At 33.1% G+C, this 20,265-nt stretch overlaps 1 protein-coding gene across 2 annotated transcripts; it reads left to right on the top strand.

Moving 5' to 3' along the window:
- Positions 1-1,783: 1,783 nt before the first annotated feature.
- Positions 1,784-17,003, top strand: LOC114387330 (respiratory burst oxidase homolog protein E-like). 2 transcript variants are annotated; one of them, XM_028347490.1, is made up of 14 exons: positions 1,784-2,738; positions 3,386-3,545; positions 4,669-4,717; positions 5,802-5,915; positions 10,748-11,170; positions 12,233-12,616; positions 12,876-12,971; positions 13,632-13,747; positions 13,844-14,017; positions 14,428-14,587; positions 14,672-14,875; positions 15,198-15,326; positions 15,444-15,522; positions 16,691-17,003. In XM_028347490.1, the coding sequence occupies exons 1-14, from the start codon at positions 2,129-2,131 to the stop codon at positions 16,798-16,800; spliced, it is 2,808 nt and encodes a 935-aa protein (XP_028203291.1). In that variant the 5' UTR covers positions 1,784-2,128; the 3' UTR covers positions 16,801-17,003. The 2 variants fall into 2 exon arrangements, 1 of the variants encoding a protein (XP_028203291.1); XR_003661293.1 differs by lacking the exons at positions 15,444-15,522; positions 16,691-17,003 and having other exon boundaries at positions 14,667-14,875; positions 15,198-15,320.
- The last annotated feature ends 3,262 nt before the right edge of the window (positions 17,004-20,265 follow it).

The following is a 20,265-nucleotide window of genomic DNA, read 5'->3' as shown; positions in this document are numbered from 1 at the left end:
ATACCACATTTTAATTCTAAATATGATCAATTTCTCTTTCTTTAATATAATCGTTTTTTAATCTCCTAATTAAATTTTAATTTAATTGATATTATAATTATTTGGTAGATATGTTTACAACTTGTACTACCAACTTAGATTATTTGAATAGTAAATTCAGTGAATAATTCACAGTTTCTTATGACCACAATATTGTATATCCTACATAGAGAGTTAATGACATGTTTACCCTCATTTGGAAATCTATATATCTAACAACTATATTAAGGAGAGAAAAAAAACTCAAATGAATCATCATGAAATTGATAGATATCCAAGCATTTATAATTGCAGAATTTGTATGTTACAGCCGATTTATGATAACAAGTGATACTAATATATAGAGACATGTAAATAATTTAAAACGTAATAGCCTTCAACAACTTTAAAGAAAAGCTTATAGTTCAACCCCCTGTCACTGGAAAGTGTCAATGTTGTTTGCAAAAGGGGAATATTTTAATTTATGTGACACATGCATATCCCCTTCTCCATGACCATTGCTTACGTTAATTTGGCTGTGGTTAATCCAATTCTAGGTCGCCTTCACTTACCTTATCCCTTGACCTGTTCCCTATCCATCTTTCATGAACTCACCCCCATTATGGCAACCAAAATTTAACTACCCCATTTTCCTCCATGCGTTTTGATATTTTGACACCCTTAAATATTAAACACTCTATTAATGCTTTTATTTTTATTTTATTTTTTATCTTTCTCCTCCTGTTATATCATATTATCTATCATATTGATATTTCTCCCTCTTCTTTCTCTATCTCTCAAGGTATATATTGATTTTGGGTGTCAAGAGAATTTTTTCCTTTACTAAATTTTATCAAGCAAATCCTTTACTTCCTATGCATGTCTCTCTATTATTAATGAATCCTTGAGAATTAAAATATGAAATCTCAACTATTATTGAAAAAACAAGATAACATCTCATATTACGTTAGTCATATTTCCAATAAAAATTAGTTATCCATCAATTTTTGCACCAATAATATAACAACAAAAACAAATCTTTTAACATTCTCATTACCTGTTTTTGCACCAAAATAAACAACAAAAGCAGTCAATTTAGGACTCAAATTTATCTTCTTCCTTTGTTTGATGCTTCTTCTCTTTTTCTTTTTCTATTATATAAATAATCGAAAAGAAAAGAAGAAAAATACCAGCAAAATTTGGAGCCAGTACCAAAGGCTTTAAAGAAACTATTGACAAAGACATACATACTGCTACATTCTATATTTGTGATCAAAATTTTAAGCCAAGTTATATATTGAGATTACATATTAGTATAAATAAATACACTACAAAAAATCAAAAGTGATTGAGAACAAAAGATTCATATCTTGAAGTTAAAATTTGATCGTTTAAGTAGTACTTGAATTCAATGGAAACAATTCTTATTTAGATTTTACTTTCTGATCAAATTTTTAATTAGAGAGAATTTCTTTTTTTATGGATTAGATGGTTAAAACAAAATAATGCAATACAAAAAAGTTCAAAAATTAACACAATAATATAAGATTTTGTTGCATTCATATAAATGATATCAATTTATTTAATGAAATAATCTATATTTAATTTCCATCACCTACAAAATTCGATGATATCTAGTTAGAAAAAAAAAATACAATAGAAAAAGCCAGAAAGATACGCCTATTATAATTGGCAGTACAAGTACAACTCGATGAAGAAGAAGCAATATATAAAGAATGTGTCTGTGGTGTCTGCTATTTGAAATTTTTGAGTAAAAAAGAATACAGAGAAAATGAAGGATCCCATTTCCCAACTACTACTCTCGTAGGTGCGGCAAGACCACATTGGCGTTGAAATCGTGTGCGCAAATTCGTTGAGAGGTGTTTGTCTTGTTTTCCAACCCATTGCGTTTTCTTTTCTTTTTCTTTCTTTTTAATACAGAAAAAAAAAAAACACCTCCACGCCCAAACGTGTGAACCAAACACCCCTCTCTCTCTTGCACTACTCAAACCTTCTACTTTCTCTCTCTAGAGAGAGAACAAAAAAAATCACTACAAGAATTATAGAAAGAAACAAAGAAAGTAAGAAACCGCATTGCCGAAAATTTTCGATGAGAACGTCGTCGTTTCGGAGATGCAGCACCGGCGAGTTTGATTTGCAGGAAAATTTTGATGCCTCGTCGCCGGTGACCGGAGGACACGCATATGGTGCTATGTTGCCGGTGTTCCTCAACGAGCTGAGGAGTAATCATCACAAGGAACTTGTGGAGATCACGCTGGAGCTTGAAAACGACGCCGTTGTGCTATGCAACGTGGCGCCGGCGCCATCTTCGGCTCCGAACGCTTCGCCGTCGTCGAGCACCACCGGAGGCGACGGAAACGGCGGGGGAGGTGGCGGAGGCGTAGCGCGGAGCCTTTCGATTACGTCGAGGATTCGGAGGAAGTTTCCGTGGCTACGTTCGATGTCGTCGGCGTCGGCGGAGAGTGTCACTGCCGCCTCTGCCGCAGTGGAGGATCCTCTGGTGACGGCGCGAAACGCGCGGAAAATGAGAGTGAAGCTTGAGCGGACGAGGTCGAGCGCGCAGAGAGCTTTGAAAGGGTTGAGATTCATCAGCAAGTCCGGCGAGGCCACGGAGGAGCTGTGGCGGAAGGTGGAAGAAAGGTTCAACGTGTTGGCCAAGGATGGCTTACTCGCTCGTGAAGACTTTGGTGAATGCATAGGTGAGGAAATATAATCAAAAGAAAATTTTAAAAAATAAAAGTAAAAATAATTTAGGTGAATTAAGAAATAGATTCAATTTTTCTTGAATATAGTAATTATACGTGTGTTTGAAAACCTCTTTGCAATGTTTGCATCATTGCAAACGGAAGTTCCCACTTTCTAAAGCATGAAAATTGAGAATGTTTCCCACATTCAACACGGCGTTTAGGTGAATGTAACTGGTAACCAAACACACACCAGACAGACCAGGTGATTTGGTTGCTCAATTTTGATTAGGCCAAAATTTGATGAAATTAGAATGAAAAGATCATTTATAAATGATTTTTTTTTTAATATATGGACTCAATTGGTACAATTGTAACATAAGAATTATTTTTAGAATCGGATTACCAGGGACGGTTTGAATAGTTTTCACCAATGTTAAATTCAAACTTTGTAGTCATATACTAAAGAAGGATAAGAATTAAAATCACATGATCAAGATGTAAGTACAACATCAATTTAGTATGTGCAACAGCAACATGCATGATTTTATAATTTAAATACTAAACCGAAGGTATAATTAAAATTTTGATGAGTTGCATGTGTGGATTAAGAGAAACAATTTTACTAAAATAATTACAAATTTGGTAAATATTGATAAAAGGAATGGAGGATTCGAAGGAATTTGCAGTGTGTATATTCGACGCATTGGTTCGAAGGAAGGAAAGGAGAGTGAGCAGCATAAACAGAGAAGAGTTGCATGAGTTCTGGTTGCAAATTTCAGATCAGAGCTTTGATGCTCGGCTTCAGATTTTCTTTGACATGTAAGTATTTCATCACTTCTTCTATGATCGGTATGTATTTTCACTAGAGCCATTAAGAAACAATGTCTTTTTCTCCATCACCGGACGAAAGAATTCATGGCTTATTAAATGTTTGGATAATGTATTTTATACGTGATATTTTTTTTTCATTTATTTTTTACAGATAAAATGTTTTAATTTATGCTTTGTATGTATGATTGTTTTTAATTTGGTTATTAGTGTTATAAAATCACTTTTAACAGAGTTATAACGTAAAAATGAATATATGAACAGAAATAAATTTTAACCTATTTTTTTATGACAAAATTGAATATAGGTTTTTGTCTAAAATTTAAGATATTTGCTGCTCAAATATTTAGTTTGTAAATGAGATTTACGTATTTAACTTGTGATAATCTTTTTAAAAACTGTTTCCCCTTATTTTTCTTTTACTATATATATAAAAGAGAAAAATAAAAAGTCAACAGCATGATCGCATGAGTTTTGTCATTTTCCTTCTAACATTATTTTGCTGAAGCACACGAATATACATAGAATTTTATGTAAATTAATAAAGTGGAGTTGAAGAAAGCCAATTACCTTTAACAGGATTGTCCTATATATAGTTGGGTAAAAGGAGATCGATAATCAAATTCATAAAGTTATTGTAACAAAAAAAATTCATAAAGATATCTTAAATTCAAGTTAATCAGTTTATGAATATCTTTTTTTTTTACCAATTTATGAATGTAATATAAAGTACCATTAGAAGTTTATTTAAACACAATAGGATAGCTCAATTAGTAGAGTTAGGGGACATATGCTGAAAAAAGGTGGGGTTCAATTCTTATCATCCTTAAAAAATCCCACTCCATCCTGGAACTCGGAACTCCAATTGTTAGACAAACAAAATGAAATCTCATCTTTATGTACTACTTTACATCAACCTATCATCTCTCATTTCACTCAATCCTGAATCATCGTGTATATAGAATTTATATTTTCCATTTGTAGAATTTTGTATAATTAAGATTCTAACATTTTACGTATTTGCTTATTCTTATACAGAAGGAAGAAAGTTTAGGAATTTAAATGGTTTCACATTGTTCTTTAAATGTTAAATTAAAAATTCTATTTATTTCAGGGCAGATAGTAATGAAGACGGAAGAATTACTAGGGAGGAAGTACAAGAGGTAAGATTTAGGAATGTTATAGAACGTGCGTATGTCCACCAAACTTTTTATCATTTAGTGAAGTTTCATCATCATCAATTTATAAAAAACAAATTTATTTCAGAATAATTTTCTTATATCTCTTAATCGTTGCTAACCTTTGGCACATCTTATGTTAAGCTTCGATTTTTCTCTTATAAGAAAATAAAATTTAATATTTTATTTTTAAAAGAATGTTTACATGGCACTGGAGAGGTTTAAAATGATATTGAAAAACAGAACAGGTGATTTAAAAAAAATACAAAAAAGAAACAGGACATGAAAATAAGAATCCCTGAAATTGTCTTGAACTGTGAACTTGTTTTTTTGGTGAGTTTAATTAGGTGTGAATTGCTTATTATTATTATTATTATTTGAAAAAAAATCTATATTTACGACCTTAATTAGGAAGGTAAAGTTTTATACGCTTTAAGCAACAGATTTAAGAGATAAGCAAACGGTACGAATAATGTTAACTAGGGAACGACAGGTTAAATTTCAAGCGGATTTGAACACAATTTGATGTGACGTTGTATAGCTAAACTTGACCAACATCTAGAAATTTTATTACATCAGCTTACTTTGAAAATAACATCTACTATCTCAAACTGAAGGAATTATAAAATTTATATAAATAATAATGATTTATATCTCTTAATTAAATAATTTATCTTAGATATAAAATAAATCATATTAAAAAAATATTCATTTTATGTACATTTACGATCTCCGATAAATATTAATTATTACTCTCAATTAAATTATTTAATATCAATATCATAATTAACATAAAAAAGAAATTATCATATTAAAATGCTTTAAAAAATTAATTATATAATTTGTAAACGAAAGTAAGAATGAACTGACATATTAATTTAATGGAAACCGTGAAAGTTTGCATTGTAGCCTACAACAATTAAAAGTACATTATTATATTCATGAATCAAGAAAATAAAGAGAGATGTATTAATAATAAGAGCGTGGGCACATTTATGTTATCTTTTCTTATTGCTGACGTGAACATTACCTTCCGATCATAGTTTCTGTTTTCAATTTTATTCAACAGCTCATAATGCTCAGTGCTTCCGCAAACAAGCTATCGAAGCTAAAAGAACAAGCTGAAGGATACGCCGCGTTAATAATGGAAGAATTAGACCCAGAAAACCTGGGTTATATCGAGGTAAAAATGGGACGACGAGAATAATTTGAAACTTTAAACTATTAATTACCTTTTTTTAGAAAATAAAACTGAAAAAAAAAATCATCAACTGATATTGTGTGTGGTACAAAGAATCAATTATATCCCACAAAATCTTAGTGATATGATGAAAAAATATTACAAGCAACTATTTGTTGTAAGAGAAAAAAAAATTATGTAATGATGATACAAATTATTTTACACTATTATCTTATCAGAAATTATTATGTATGATGAATTTATTGTTTTTATAATAATTATTTTAAAATTTGTTGTGCTAAGAATTGAGATTTGCTACACGTTCTTTGATCTTGTGATGAAGATCAAAAACACAAACACAACAACCAGAACAGCAAGGAGAAAGAAAGAATTGCACACGCAGTTGTTTTTGAACAATGCTATCAAGCCTTTGATTTCACTTGAGAGTTCAATCTCCCTCTCTCAATACAGTTATAGATTTCTCTCAATAACATAAACTGAAATCAACAATAACTACCACTAAAATTGGTTGAAACTATATATACATGCTTCAACACTCTAACTGTAAAAATAGAAAACAATTAACAAGTGATTGATTAATTAGAAACTAACCAACTAACTTGTAACTATCTCTTAACAGTTAACTAACTTGATATTTGGACCAATTACAACAATTTTTCACCTTGGTTCAATATCAAGTTACCTACATTAGTGATTACAACATCAACCATTTACATAAGAAAAAACATCAAACATCTATAGCCTTCATTCTCCCTTCAGTTGAATAAAATCCAAGCAGTGGAAGAATTTACTGCTTAGAATTGATTTTGTGATCATATCAGAGGGATTATGATCAATAGAGATCTTCTCAACCAGCACTGATCCTCTAGCAATCACCTCTCTCACAAAATGCAGCTTGAAATCAATGTACTTTGTTCTTTCATGATAGACTTGTTGCTTTGCCAACTGAATTGCACTTTGACTATCACATAACACTGTGATAGCCTTAGCTTGTACATTTAGTTCTCTAGCTATGCCTTCAAGCCATAAAGCTTCCTTCAAAGCTTTAGTGAGGGTCATGTACTATGCTTCTGTAGTTGATAAAGCAACTACCTTCTACAACCATGTCTTCCAATTGATGACAGTGCCAAAAGCAGCGAAAATGTATCCTGTGAGAGACTTCCTTGAGTCAAGACATCCTACATAATCAGAATCAACAAATCCCTTTATCATAGTAGCTTTCTTTCTCTCTTTGGCTCCACCATAAATCAGCACTCAAAGAACCTTTTATATATCTGAGTATCCACTTCAGGGCTTACCAGTGTGCTCTCCCAAGATTGGACATGAACCTACTCACTAGACTCACAACATGAGCTATGCCAGGCCTAGTATATACCATAACACACATAAGAGACCTACTAAATTTGCATATTGAACACTATCCATATAATTCACTTCTTCTGCTGTCTTAAGGGCTTGATTTGCACTCAACTTGAACTGTTGAGACTGTGAAGTGATGACTGGTTTCAACTTTGTCATTCCAAACTTCTCCAGCACCTTCTTCAGATATGATTCCTGAGACAGCTTGAGAGTTCCTTTTCTTCTGTTTCTCTTAATTTCCATGCCCAAGATTTTACTTATTGCCCCTAAGTCCTTCATCTCAAATTCTCTATTCAATTCACCTTTGACCTTGTTAATTTCAAGCTTGGAATTGTTAGCAATCAGAATGTCATCAACATACAACAATAAAATCACAAATGTTCCCACAGCTGGTAATCTAAAATACACATAGTGATCATATTGACTTCTTTTGAACTAGATGTGAGACATGAATTCGTCAAACCTTTTGTTCCACTGCCTAGGAGATTGTTTTAGGTCATAGAGTGAATTCTTAAGTTTGCAGACATAATCCTCTTTGCCTTTCACTATAAATCCTTCAGGCTACTTCATCAAAATAGTTTCCTCAAGCTCACTATACAAGAAAGCAGTTTTGACATCCATCTACTCTAATTCTAGATCAAGTTCTGCTACCTAGGCTAATAACAATCTTATTGATTTATGTTTTACGACAGGTGAGAAAAACCTCATTGTAGTCAATTCGTTCCTTCTGAGTGAAACCTTGAGCAACCAACCTAGCCTCGAATCTTTCAGGTTCAACACCAAAAATTCCTTCCTTCCTTTTATAGATCCATTTGCAGCTAACCAACTTTGAGTCAGGAGGCTTTCTAATCAGCTCCCAAGTGTTGTTGTCATGAAGAGACTTAATCTCTTCATTCATGGTTCTCAACCACTTTCCTTTTTCTTTGCTAGCAAGCACCTCTTCATATGATTTTGGTTCTTCTTCTAGAACCTCACTTGCAAAAGTGAGTGCCAAAGCTATCAAATCAGCATATCCATACCTCTCAGGAGCTTTAGTTTCTCTTCTGACTCTATCACGAGCTAATTGATAATTGTCTAGCTCTGATGTCTGTTGCTCAGATTCATCATCATCTTCATCAGATAACAAGTAATTCTTTGTAGCTTGACCACCCTTGCTTATCTGCTCTACCTCAAAGTTGACTCTCTCAAATTTAGTCTTGTATGTATCACTTGTGCTTGGTTTTGTGAGATCAAATTTGTCTTGATATGCTATGATATTCTCATTGAGCACAACATCACGACTTATAAGGCATTTCTTATGTCCAGGTTCTAAACACCATAGTTTGTAGCCTTTCACACCTTCTGGATAACCCAAGAACATACACTTTACTACACTAGGATCCAACTTATCCTGCCTAATATGAGCATAGGCAACACAACCAAACACTTTAAGTTGATCCAACTTTGGAGGGTGGTTTGACCAAATCTCTTCTGGTGTTTCCATGTCAAGAGTTGTGGAAAGACATCTATTAGTTAGATAGGTTGCAGTCGCAACAGTTTCTGCCCAAAATGTCTTAGGTAGATATGCACTCAACAACATGCATCTCACCCTTTCCAAACTGGTTCTGTTGAATCTTTCAGCAAGACCATTTTGTTGAGGTGTGCCAACTACAATCTTGTGTCTAGCAATGGCATTAGCTTTACAGAAATCATTGAAAGCTTCTAAACAAAACTCAAGCCCATTATTAGTCCTGAATCTCTTCACTTTCCTTCCAGTCTGATTTTTAGTGAGAGCTTTCTAACTTCTGAAATTCTCAAATGATTCATCCTTAGACTTCTGAATATAGATCCATAGTTTCTTGAGTAATCATCAACAATTGACATGAAATATCTTGCTCCTGAATGAGAGGGAGTTCTAGAGGGTCCCCACAGATCAACATGAACATAATCTAAGGTCCTTTTAGTTCTATGTTAGCCAGTATTGAATTTAGTTCTAAATGTCTTGCCATAAACACAATGTTCACAAAAATTTAATTTCTCCAACTTGTCTCCGCATAGCAAGTTTTGTTTTCCCAATTCAATTAGGCCTCTCTCACTCATATGGCCCAACCTCTTGTGCCATATTTCAGTTTTTTGACTCAATTTCTCAAATGCAGTAGTTGTTCCAATCACAACATCACCATCTAAGGAATATAGGCCTTTCTTCTTAATTCCTCTTATCACAACCACTGACCCCTTAACCAACTAGCAATTCTGAATTCTCTCCTTTGAACAGATACCCTTTTTTATCTAATTCACCAACTGAAATTAAGTTCCTCTTAAGATCAGGTACATACCTTACTTCTGTAAGCAACCTTTCATTGCCATCATGGAGTTTGAATCAAATTGATCCAATACCAGCAATCTTACAAGACTTGTTGTCACCAAAGAGCACAAATCCTTCAGCTTGTTCACAAAAATCTGCAAACCAAGATCTATTTGGGGTCATAGGCTAGGAACATCCAGAGTCCATGATCCATTCTGTTTCTAGACTGCTGCTATTAGACACCAAAACTTTTGATGTCTCATAGTTATCATGAACAATGGCAGCATCTCCCAGGTACTTTTGCCTGTCACTCCCACCATTGGTTTTCTGTCTTTCAGGATAATACTTTTTGGTGTGGCCTTCCCTTTTGCAATCATTTGATATTAGGGACATTCCCTCCACCATTTTTCTGCTGAGATTTGGTTTTCTTCTTATCACCCTTATTCTCTTTCTTGTGAGATTTTCCCTTCACCCATAGAGGAAGCCTTCAAATCTTTCCTCTCATTTAACTCCTTGGAGTTCAATGCTGTCTGCACTTCTTCAAGAGACAATGAGTCTCTTCCAAACAGTAGTGTCTCCTTGAAGTGCACATGGGATCTTGGTAAAGAACACAACAGTAGCTTCTGAATAGAAAGAAGAAAGAAAGAATCCCATACAAGGTTGCTTCTGAACAATGCTATCAAGCCTTTGATTTCACTTGAGAGTTCAATCTCCCTCTCTCAATACAGTTACAGATTTCTCTCAATAACAAAAACTGAAATCAACACTAACTACCACTAGAATTGGTTGAAGCTATATATACATGCTTCAACACTCTAACTGTAAAAACAGAAAACAGTTAACAAGTGACTGGTTAATTAGAAATTAACCAACTAACTTTTAACTAACTCTTAACAACTAACTAACTTGATACTTGGACCAATTACAACAAAATTCATACCGACTATGATTTGTGATTGGATGAGAATATAAAACTGTTTTTAACTCTCAATATATGACCATTAAACTCTTGTTGAATTACCTTCATTATGAAAGTTTAATGGATTATTTCTCACCTTGAAAGCTAATTGAAACATACTATAATTCGTGTCATCCAATTTTAAGAGATTATATTGTGTTTAAATTTTCTGTTACCCGTTCTTGATCCCTTAGCTATATGTCCTCTATTCAGCTGTGGCAGCTAGAAATGTTGTTGCTAGAAAAGGATAGGTACATGAACTACAGCAGACAACTCAGCACCGCAAGTGTGAATTGGAGTCAAAATATGACTGATTTGAGGCCCAAAAATGAGATACAAAGATTCTGCAGAACCCTTCAATGTCTTGCATTAGAGTATTGGAGAAGGGGCTGGATTTTGTTACTGTGGTTGGTTACCACTGCTTTCCTATTTGCCTGGAAATTTTACCAGTATAGAAACAGATCAACTTTCCAAGTGATGAGCTACTGCATACCAATAGCTAAAGGTGCTGCAGAGACACTGAAGCTCAACATGGCTCTTATTCTCTTACCAGTTTGTAGGAACACATTGACATGGCTTCGTTCCACAGGAGCCAGGAAATTTGTCCCTTTTGATGACAACATTAATTTCCACAAGGTAAAAGGGGTGTCAACATGGGAATTTTTAAATGCTAACAAAGTCCTTTACAGTTGCCAAATAATTAAATCCCTTAACACCGAGGTTTGACTTTTGACTAAGTGCCGGATTAAACTTTGATAGGAAGTGCAACCTTTCTACTTAGGGTGTGTTTGATTTTTAATTTTCAAAAATTGTTTATAAGTTTTAAAATGTCACTAAATAAGGTTGTTCAGGCAATTAATGAAGGATAATGCAAGATACAGAGCAGTGTAGAATTGTTAGAGAAGTTGATAAAGATGAAAATATCTCTCATCTATTTCTGTTTTATGATTTCTAAAATACTTGATTTGAAAATAATTTTCATAACTTAGTGGATTTTGGATAAAAATTTAATTACTGAACAATTTAGAATTGTTGTAGTCTCTCTAACTCTCTTAAGTGTCAAGTAAGACATTCTAGGTGGGATACATAGAATATGATGTTTTAAATGGTTCATAAATGCTAGATCAACATAGAGGAAGAAAAGACAATTCTCCCATTATCATTCTAACTAATTTTTTGCTAGGTCAACTATCAAGTTCGTCCTTTAAGTATTATATAAATAATCTCTCAAGTATTAGAAATCATAATAAATAGTTCCTTAAGTATTTAAAAACAGTTTAAGTTAGTTCCTAATTAATGTTAATAAAATATATTAATGTAGAACTATATTGATGAATATTCAACTCTTAAGGAATTAATTACTGTGTTTAAATATTAGTATCAGTTCAAAGGGTGTTGAACTCTCATTTTGCACATTCTAATGCACAAACAGAAAAGTTATATGAGTAGTGGATTGAGTTTACGTGGACTTGGTTGAAACGGTAATCCAAACACTGTCTTGTATAATTTTATTACTTTAAGATCTATTTAGAGAAGGTAATACTAGGTTTACTGAGTTTTTGCTAGTTCTGTAGGCTCTGTTTTTAGGTGCTTAGCATTGACACACATTAGTTCACATGCTCTCCAAAAGTGACACATTTAAATCAAGCTGGTATAAATTCTTTGACAATTAATTTGACTTTACCCTCCCTTTTACAGATCATTGCATTCGCCATAGCAGTTGGAATCGCCGTTCATGCAGGCAATCATCTGGCATGTGATTTCCCCCTCCTCGTAAACTCATCTCCAGAAAAATTTTCACTTATATCTTCAGATTTCCACAACAAAAGACCCACATACAAATCCCTTCTGACCGGCGTCGAAGGCGTAACCGGAATCTCAATGGTTGTTTTGATGGCTATCTCTTTCACTTTGGCCACTCACCACTTCCGGAGAAACGCACTCAGGCTTCCTTCACCCTTCAACAGATTGACAGGTTTCAATGCGTTCTGGTACTCTCACCACCTCTTTGGTCTGGTCTATGTTCTGCTTCTCGTCCATGGAACGTTCTTGTATTTGACCCATCGGTGGTACCAGAAAACGGTAAGAATTTCAATTGCTATCTACAATGAAGGGCATGTTTGATTTGGAGGTGAAAATACTACCACACGCGTTTCAATTCAAATCCAACAGTAAAAACTAAATGAATGCAAAAGCAACGGTTTCAATCCGTTGGTAAAGTTACTTTTACATCATCATTAATAATTTTGCAACGGATTCCCAAGATACTTGAAGTGAATGTTTAGTAACATACATACACCAAGTTAAAAAGTTGAAAAAAATTATCTGCTTTTAATTTCAGACGTGGATGTATATCTCTGTTCCACTGTTGCTGTACCTTGCTGAGCGTACTCTACGCACTCGTAGATCAGCACATTATACAGTAAAAATTCTGAAGGTAACAGAAACGTGTCTTTACAAGTCCATATTTATATTTTGTTCTCTACATTGAGGAAAATAACTGCAAGAGCAGAGAGTAATTTAAGAATAGTGACTAGCCTTTTCTTTCTTTGGTGAAAATTTACTACTGGACTTTTATCTGCATTATTTTTACCCCCAACGATTGTTGAGTATATTTGATTCCATGACTGGATTGGATGAAATGGGAACCCTCTAGACAATCTATTTGGTAGTTTGTGGGATATGTAAGTGAGGGAATTATGTTGATTTTGCTTCGAATGATCAACCATTTACCACATCAATAGAGTAGATTATTTTTCTAGGCTTTGTTTTTAGCAAAATGAGAGAAAAAAAAAATGAGCATATCATTTATTTTATTTTATTTATTTAACCAAATACATATAGGTAAAAATTAATTTTCTTTCTCTCCTTTTTCAATATTTCAAAACAAACTATTTCATTTTTTCACTATCTTTTTTCATCCGTTTTCTTTCTTACTTTCTTTCGTTATATTTTATTTAATCTTCCAAACAAAGATTAAACATCCAAAAATGGAAAGAAAATCTCTCTTCTTTTTCTTCTCCAAATTAGGATGATATAATGATGTGACTTGAGAAAAATATTTTTCCTTATAAATTTCCTAACTTTGATCTAGCAGGTTTCAGGACTACCGGGAAATGTATTCAGCTTACTGATGTCCAAGCCTAATGGATTTAAGTACAAAAGTGGACAATACATATTTTTACAATGCCCAAAAATCTCTCCGTTTGAATGGTGAGTGACTGAGTGTGATTCTAGTTCTCAAGTCTATTATCAAAGTTATAGACACGAGCAAATTCAAATTAAATATCTTCTTGATATATATTTTAGGCACCCATTCTCCATTACCTCAGCCCCAGGAGATGACTGCCTAAGTGTTCACATTCGCACAGTAGGAGACTGGACCCAAGAACTTAAGCATCTTCTCACAAAAGAAGATGACAAATTACCTTCAGTTAATTGTCATGCAAAGTTTGGTGAACTAATGCAACTGGATCAAAGAGGGTAAGTAAAGGCCATATAGTTTTTTCATATAGGTTTTGGTCAAAATTGGTTCTATTTACTACATTTTAAAAGCAGTAGTTTTGACAGAAGATTTAACTCAGTTGATTGAATAGGTGCATGAATTATTGTAAATTTCTGGTGTTGGTCTTTGATTCTTTGAATAAAATAATATAAAAACAGTAGTTTTGATCTTGTATTGTTTTTTTTTTTAAAAAAATGTCATGAATTTGGTTCCTGCTCAAGTCAATATGAAGTATAAGGCCAAAAACAAAATCTACCACATTTCAACTGTTGTTTAAATAGAGACCAAAATCAAGTTTCACAAATTTTTGAGAGACTTAAAACATATTTTACCAGAGACAAATTATGATATCATAAATCATGATACAAAGTAGTATTTTGGTTCACAGACAGCCGAGACTGCTTGTTGATGGCCCTTATGGAGCTCCAGCACAAGACTACCAGAATTTTGATGTACTACTTCTCATAGGATTAGGAATTGGAGCAACTCCTTTCATCAGCATTCTCAGAGATCTTCTCAATAACACCAGAGCAATGGATGAACTAGTGGTACTATCCAAACTATGGCTTCCTTTTCAGAAAGTTGATTTGATTCCACTTTTTATCTAAAGTTTTCAATTTTCACAAGGTCAGGTGCAGGAGTCAAACACAGAAACAAGTCAAACAACCAGATCAGATGAGAGCTCCAATAGCTTTACATCTTCAAATGTAACTCCAGGAGGAAGCAAGAGATCACGAAGGACTACGAATGCTTATTTCTACTGGGTCACTAGGGAACCTGGATCTTTTGAATGGTTTAAAGGAGTAATGGACGAAGTTGCAGAAATGGACCACAAAGTAATATATAATATGTTCATAAATAAGTCTCTTATAAGTGCATATTTGGATTAAAATTTGTAAATTTAAGTTTGGGTCAAACTTAAGTTTGCAACTTGAGTTTACAAAAGTATCCCAAGTCTTCTTCAAAACTGAATTTGAAGGCAAAATTTTACTTTTGAACATACTTTTGAGGGATAACCAAACATGACGTTAAACTGATTTTACTCTTAAACATAATTTTGGACTCTCCCATCTGAAATCCAAACGTACCCTAAGTAGTTATCTGATATACTAACTGTCCTTGCTCTTTGTTTTATCTTTATGTTTTACTATGTGTCAGGGTCAAATCGAGCTTCATAACTATCTTACAAGTGTCTATGAAGAGGGGGATGCGAGATCAACCTTAATAACCATGATCCAAGCACTGAACCATGCGAAACATGGTGTTGACATTCTGTCAGGCACTCGAGTAAGATCCTCAATACCTGAAGTTGTGAACATGATGAACAAGTTTAACTGTTTAAAGTTCATTGTAATTACACACCTAAACATGACCATTTTTTTTTTTATTGTTTTTCTATTGCAGGTAAGGACACACTTTGCCAGGCCTAATTGGAAAGAAGTTTTCACCAAGATTGCCTCTAAACATCCGTTTTCTACAGTAGGTAAATTACTTGCTACAAAGTGCAGAACCGTTCTCCAAAAAGATATTGAATTTTCCTTGTTTCTTCCTGCAATATTTGGACAACAAATAATTGCTATTAACTTGCCTATGCTATGCTTCACATGAGAGCCAAGCCATAAGTCCTCTCTATAGATATAATTGCCACACAGAACTATAAATATGCTTAGAATTAAAATATTGATAAAAATGAAGACAGAGATACAAAAGTAATATATGTACCGATCAAAACAACCCAATTTACAAGGAACTATGGATCTATTTGTTCAATAGATCGCGATGAAGAAATGGATATCTAGTCAAACAATTTTTCAATCATTTTTATTGGCATTATTTTTTATCTGACAAAAAATAAACTAATATATGTTAGTATCTTACATGTAGGTACCAACATTATGGTATATTAAAGTATATATTGCTATATTTTATACCAACAAAACTATGAATTAATTTGATGTATCATATTCATAATATAAATCTATCAATGGTTAAACCGACAATTTATTTTATTTTGGTTACCAACACAATTTAATTTTCATTAAATAGAAATTATAATAATAAAATTGATCCTAACCCTTAAAAATTCCTTTCTAATTTATGACACTTTTTTAATGATGTCACATGTTATAAATCCCATAACTGATCAAGACAAATTAACCCCCCCCCCCCCCCCAAAAAAAAAACAAAAAATAAGAATAAAAATAAACAATTAAAATTGTTGGGTATACCTAAGTATTTACAATTCAATGGATAAGTAAATGAAATAGTACTTTTTTTGTACATCTAGTACAGAACAGTTTATAATTCTCCTTTTATATAGTTTGAATCTATTTTTTTCCTTAAAAAATGAATAATAATGTATTAATTAACTACTCTTTGAATATGATTAAACGGTTACATAGTTAACTATTCCTAAATGATCATAAGTATCAACCATTGAGATTTAAAACAGAAACGGTGGTCAAATACAAACCACCCCTCTTTGCGTAAAAGCACATGCAAAGGTACGAATGAGCAGTTAGTTTGTTAGAGAGGAGGACAAGAAAGGTGACAAGTGCTTTGATGTACACTTATAAATTAAGCTCAATCCATCTTTGTTACTTCCTAATATTTGTAAATTTTAATAAGCAAATGATGTATAAAACTTGCAGGGGTGTTCTATTGCGGGATGCCAGTATTAGCGAAAGAGCTAAAGAAGCTATCACTTGAGCTGAGCCACAAGACAACTACACGCTTCGAGTTTCACAAGGAGTACTTTTGATATAGGAAATCAAATCTAAACCGCTTTTGCTTATTATTCTTTTGTATTTACTACAAATTAGACGATTCAATAGGAAAATTAAGAAATGTGTAGGCCTTGGTAGGAAGGAAGCAAGGTAACATGTAATTATGGTATTTGATATACATACAAATTCAGTACAGTGAAAAATCCAATAACAGAGGAAGTATACATCCATTACGCAAGTTTTAGACAACGCAGATTTTGATATAGGGATTAATCATGCATAATAGTGCAGACCCATGATCTGAAATCTGGTAAAGATGAAACTGTGGGATCATTCAGCGAACTATGTGGACAAGAAACCTTTTGCCAAAAAGGAAAATTCTTATTATCACATCCTTTTCTCTTTCTCTCTACTTTTTTCAACTATCAATGGTAACATTTATCACTTCTTTTTTTTTTTTTTTACTTTCTTTGCCTTCTTTTTTATTTCTCTCTTATTTTCACCTCATTTCACTCCAAGATGAAGTAGATAAATATCACTGTTCAACAAATTAGTGGATTTGCTTTATAAAAAACAATTAGTGGATTTGCACATTTCCTATATCAAGTACTACGAAATAATTTTTTGAAGTAGTTAACAAATAATTAAACACAGACAAGAACGCAACCATGACACATAATAAAGAAAACTTTAAATTATTATACTAAAAAGGAACTCACTAAGAAGCATTACACTAAAAACGACCTTACTAAGAAGCAGGGGCGAAGGGACCGGGGTGGTCCACGGGGCCATGAACACACCCACATTTCGTAAACCTTTTATGATATTCTATATAAATATAATATGTCCCTCGCCAACTTTTTAACTCTTTTTTGTGTTTAATATTTTAAATTATAATATCTACTAGCTATTTAATAATTATAATATTTAAGTTTAAAGTAAATATTTTATCTTTCTTTAATAACATCAGTAGCTTCTCTCATACGTTTCATTTTCTTTTCACTCGGTATCTTTCTTTTCTCTATTCTCTCATTTTTTTTTTTGTTAAGGCCAGACTGCTACGACTACAAGGTGCTACCAGTTGCTCTTTCTTCTACACACTTTGCAGCCATTCAAGGGAAGAGGTTAGTCAGGTCCACACTCTATTTGTCACTTACTTCCTACTTCTCCAATGTATTATTTATTTATTAATTTTATTTTTCATTTGTGTTGTTCGTGCTTTTACTTTGTCAAGTAGTCATTTTTGTTGTATTTGACTATTGGGTAGACATTATCATACTTTCCTTTTATTAATTGAGAATCTGAGATGATTTTTTTCCCGCATATGCATTTATCATATTCTGTGTGTAACGATTCCAGATATCATCACATGAAACACTAACTTTAATGCAGAAAGATTCACTTCTAGTCTTTTTAAAACTCAGGAATTAGTTGGATTGATGAAAATAGTAAGAATTTCTCATGATTCCAAGCATGTCATATAAACATCACACCTAAAAGTCTCCCATGTCATAATCATAAAGGTACTTGCATTCTATGATACTACATCATCAAAGTCTCAGTTCAACATAAAGCACAAAGGTAAACTCATTTTAAAAAGAAACATCATATAAGAGAAATATCATAAGTTTTCCATTTTTAAAGATACAAAAACCACACACATTTTCCAATATCAATGTATTTACATAATTCATCAAGTAACACATCATTCTCAAGTCATAAATTATAAATGCACATGTCTACATATCATGTTATGCTATGTTGACTCTTTACTCCAAGGAGATTTCTCTTTTTGAGTGATTAACCCAAGTGTATCCCCTAACATAGTCACACCTTGACCATTAGAGGATAATTAAATTAATCCTATGAAAAAAGTGTGGTGTTCTTGAAAATGGATGAGCATGGATAGTAACTTAGCTTAGTAAGGCTTGCAAAGACCTTAACTTATCTATAGATTTGTCCACCTATTTGTTCTATAGGCCTTTTTCACCATGAGCCATCACGACAACCTCCAGCACTAGGTTGAGGGTCTTTTTAGCAACCTTAACTTACATGCAATATCATTCATCAATGCATATGTGTTATGATCGTTCAAATCAACATTATATCACATCATTAATACATTCATCCACCATCATCAATAATTCATTTCATAATTAACTCAATCCATTCATATTAATTCAATCCATTTCATCAACTCATCATGCTTATCTCATTCAACTTATCATCAATTCATCATTCAGCTCTTGTTCAATTCCATATGAATTCATCATTCATATCATTTTCACCAATCATGAACTTTGACATATTTCATCTGAGCATCATGAGACTTTTCACACCAGAAGTTCTCATAATCAAACACCAATTTCAACATATGAATGTCAATTGCAAAGGGAATAACCACAAATCAACTCAATCCATTTCATTCAAGATTCACATACACATCAAGAAGTATTTAAGATTGAAATTAAATTGGAATTCAACAAAGGAGATGTCCCTGATACTCACGCTTAAGCGCCCATGTGTATGTGCTTAAGCATGAAAGCCACTTTCACTCTGTCAGGTTGTGCTTAAGGGCAAGGTAATGTGCCCTTAAGCGCCAATCTCCTGACAACACTAGTCCCCTATTGCGCTTAAGCGCCACCTAGTGTGCTAAGTCTGCAAAATCATAGTTTTGCTATATTCTCCATTTAATGAGTATCAATCCAACTTCAACTCAAATCTTTCATTTCCAAACATGAACATCGAATTAAAACACCATTAATGACCTAAAAAAAGTGATTAAACGCATCAATCATAAGATTAAAGTTAGTTTAAAGCTTCTCTTACTTATCAAACTCAATGAACTTGCTTTGAGATGAAGAAAGGAAGGAAATGATGAGACTTTGGGTCCAAGATGGAAGCTTTTTCCCACTCACACAATAGCTCCAAATCATCCACACCACCCAAACCCCAAAAACCAACAAAAACTACATCAAAACCTTGAAAATGAACACTTTTATGAAACCTCTAAAATTAAGTGTCCATGGAGGAAAACAAAATGGAGGAAAAGAGCGAAAGAGAAGGGTCTCTCACCTTTGAAATTAGTCCAAAATTCAGATAGAATCACAACAACAAGGTCCTTTGTGCAAGGGATTTAAGGTCTTACACTCTTTAATGGTGGGTTGTATTCGAGAGGAAGAAGAAAGTGAAATAAGAGTATTGGTGTTTTGGTTCAACACTATTAGAAAATACACTTTCAACATCGATTATTTGCGGCATTCTACATCGGTTTTAAAATCAATGTTGAATGTATTATTGTTAACATCGGTTTTGAAAAATCAATGTTAACATAAAAATGCTAACATCAGTTTTTCAAATAACTGATGTTATATATAAAGAACTACAACAAAATAAGTGTATAGATGATGGACGTTGACATCGGTTTTCTAAAAAAACCGATGTTAATATATTCGTTAACATCGGTTTTCTAGAAAACCGATGTCAACGTCCATCATCTA

This window comes from Glycine soja, chromosome 15, assembly GCF_004193775.1.
Source record: "Glycine soja cultivar W05 chromosome 15, ASM419377v2, whole genome shotgun sequence".
Lineage (NCBI taxonomy): Eukaryota > Viridiplantae > Streptophyta > Magnoliopsida > Fabales > Fabaceae > Glycine > Glycine soja.
This window is presented reverse-complemented; position numbering and strand designations above follow the sequence as displayed.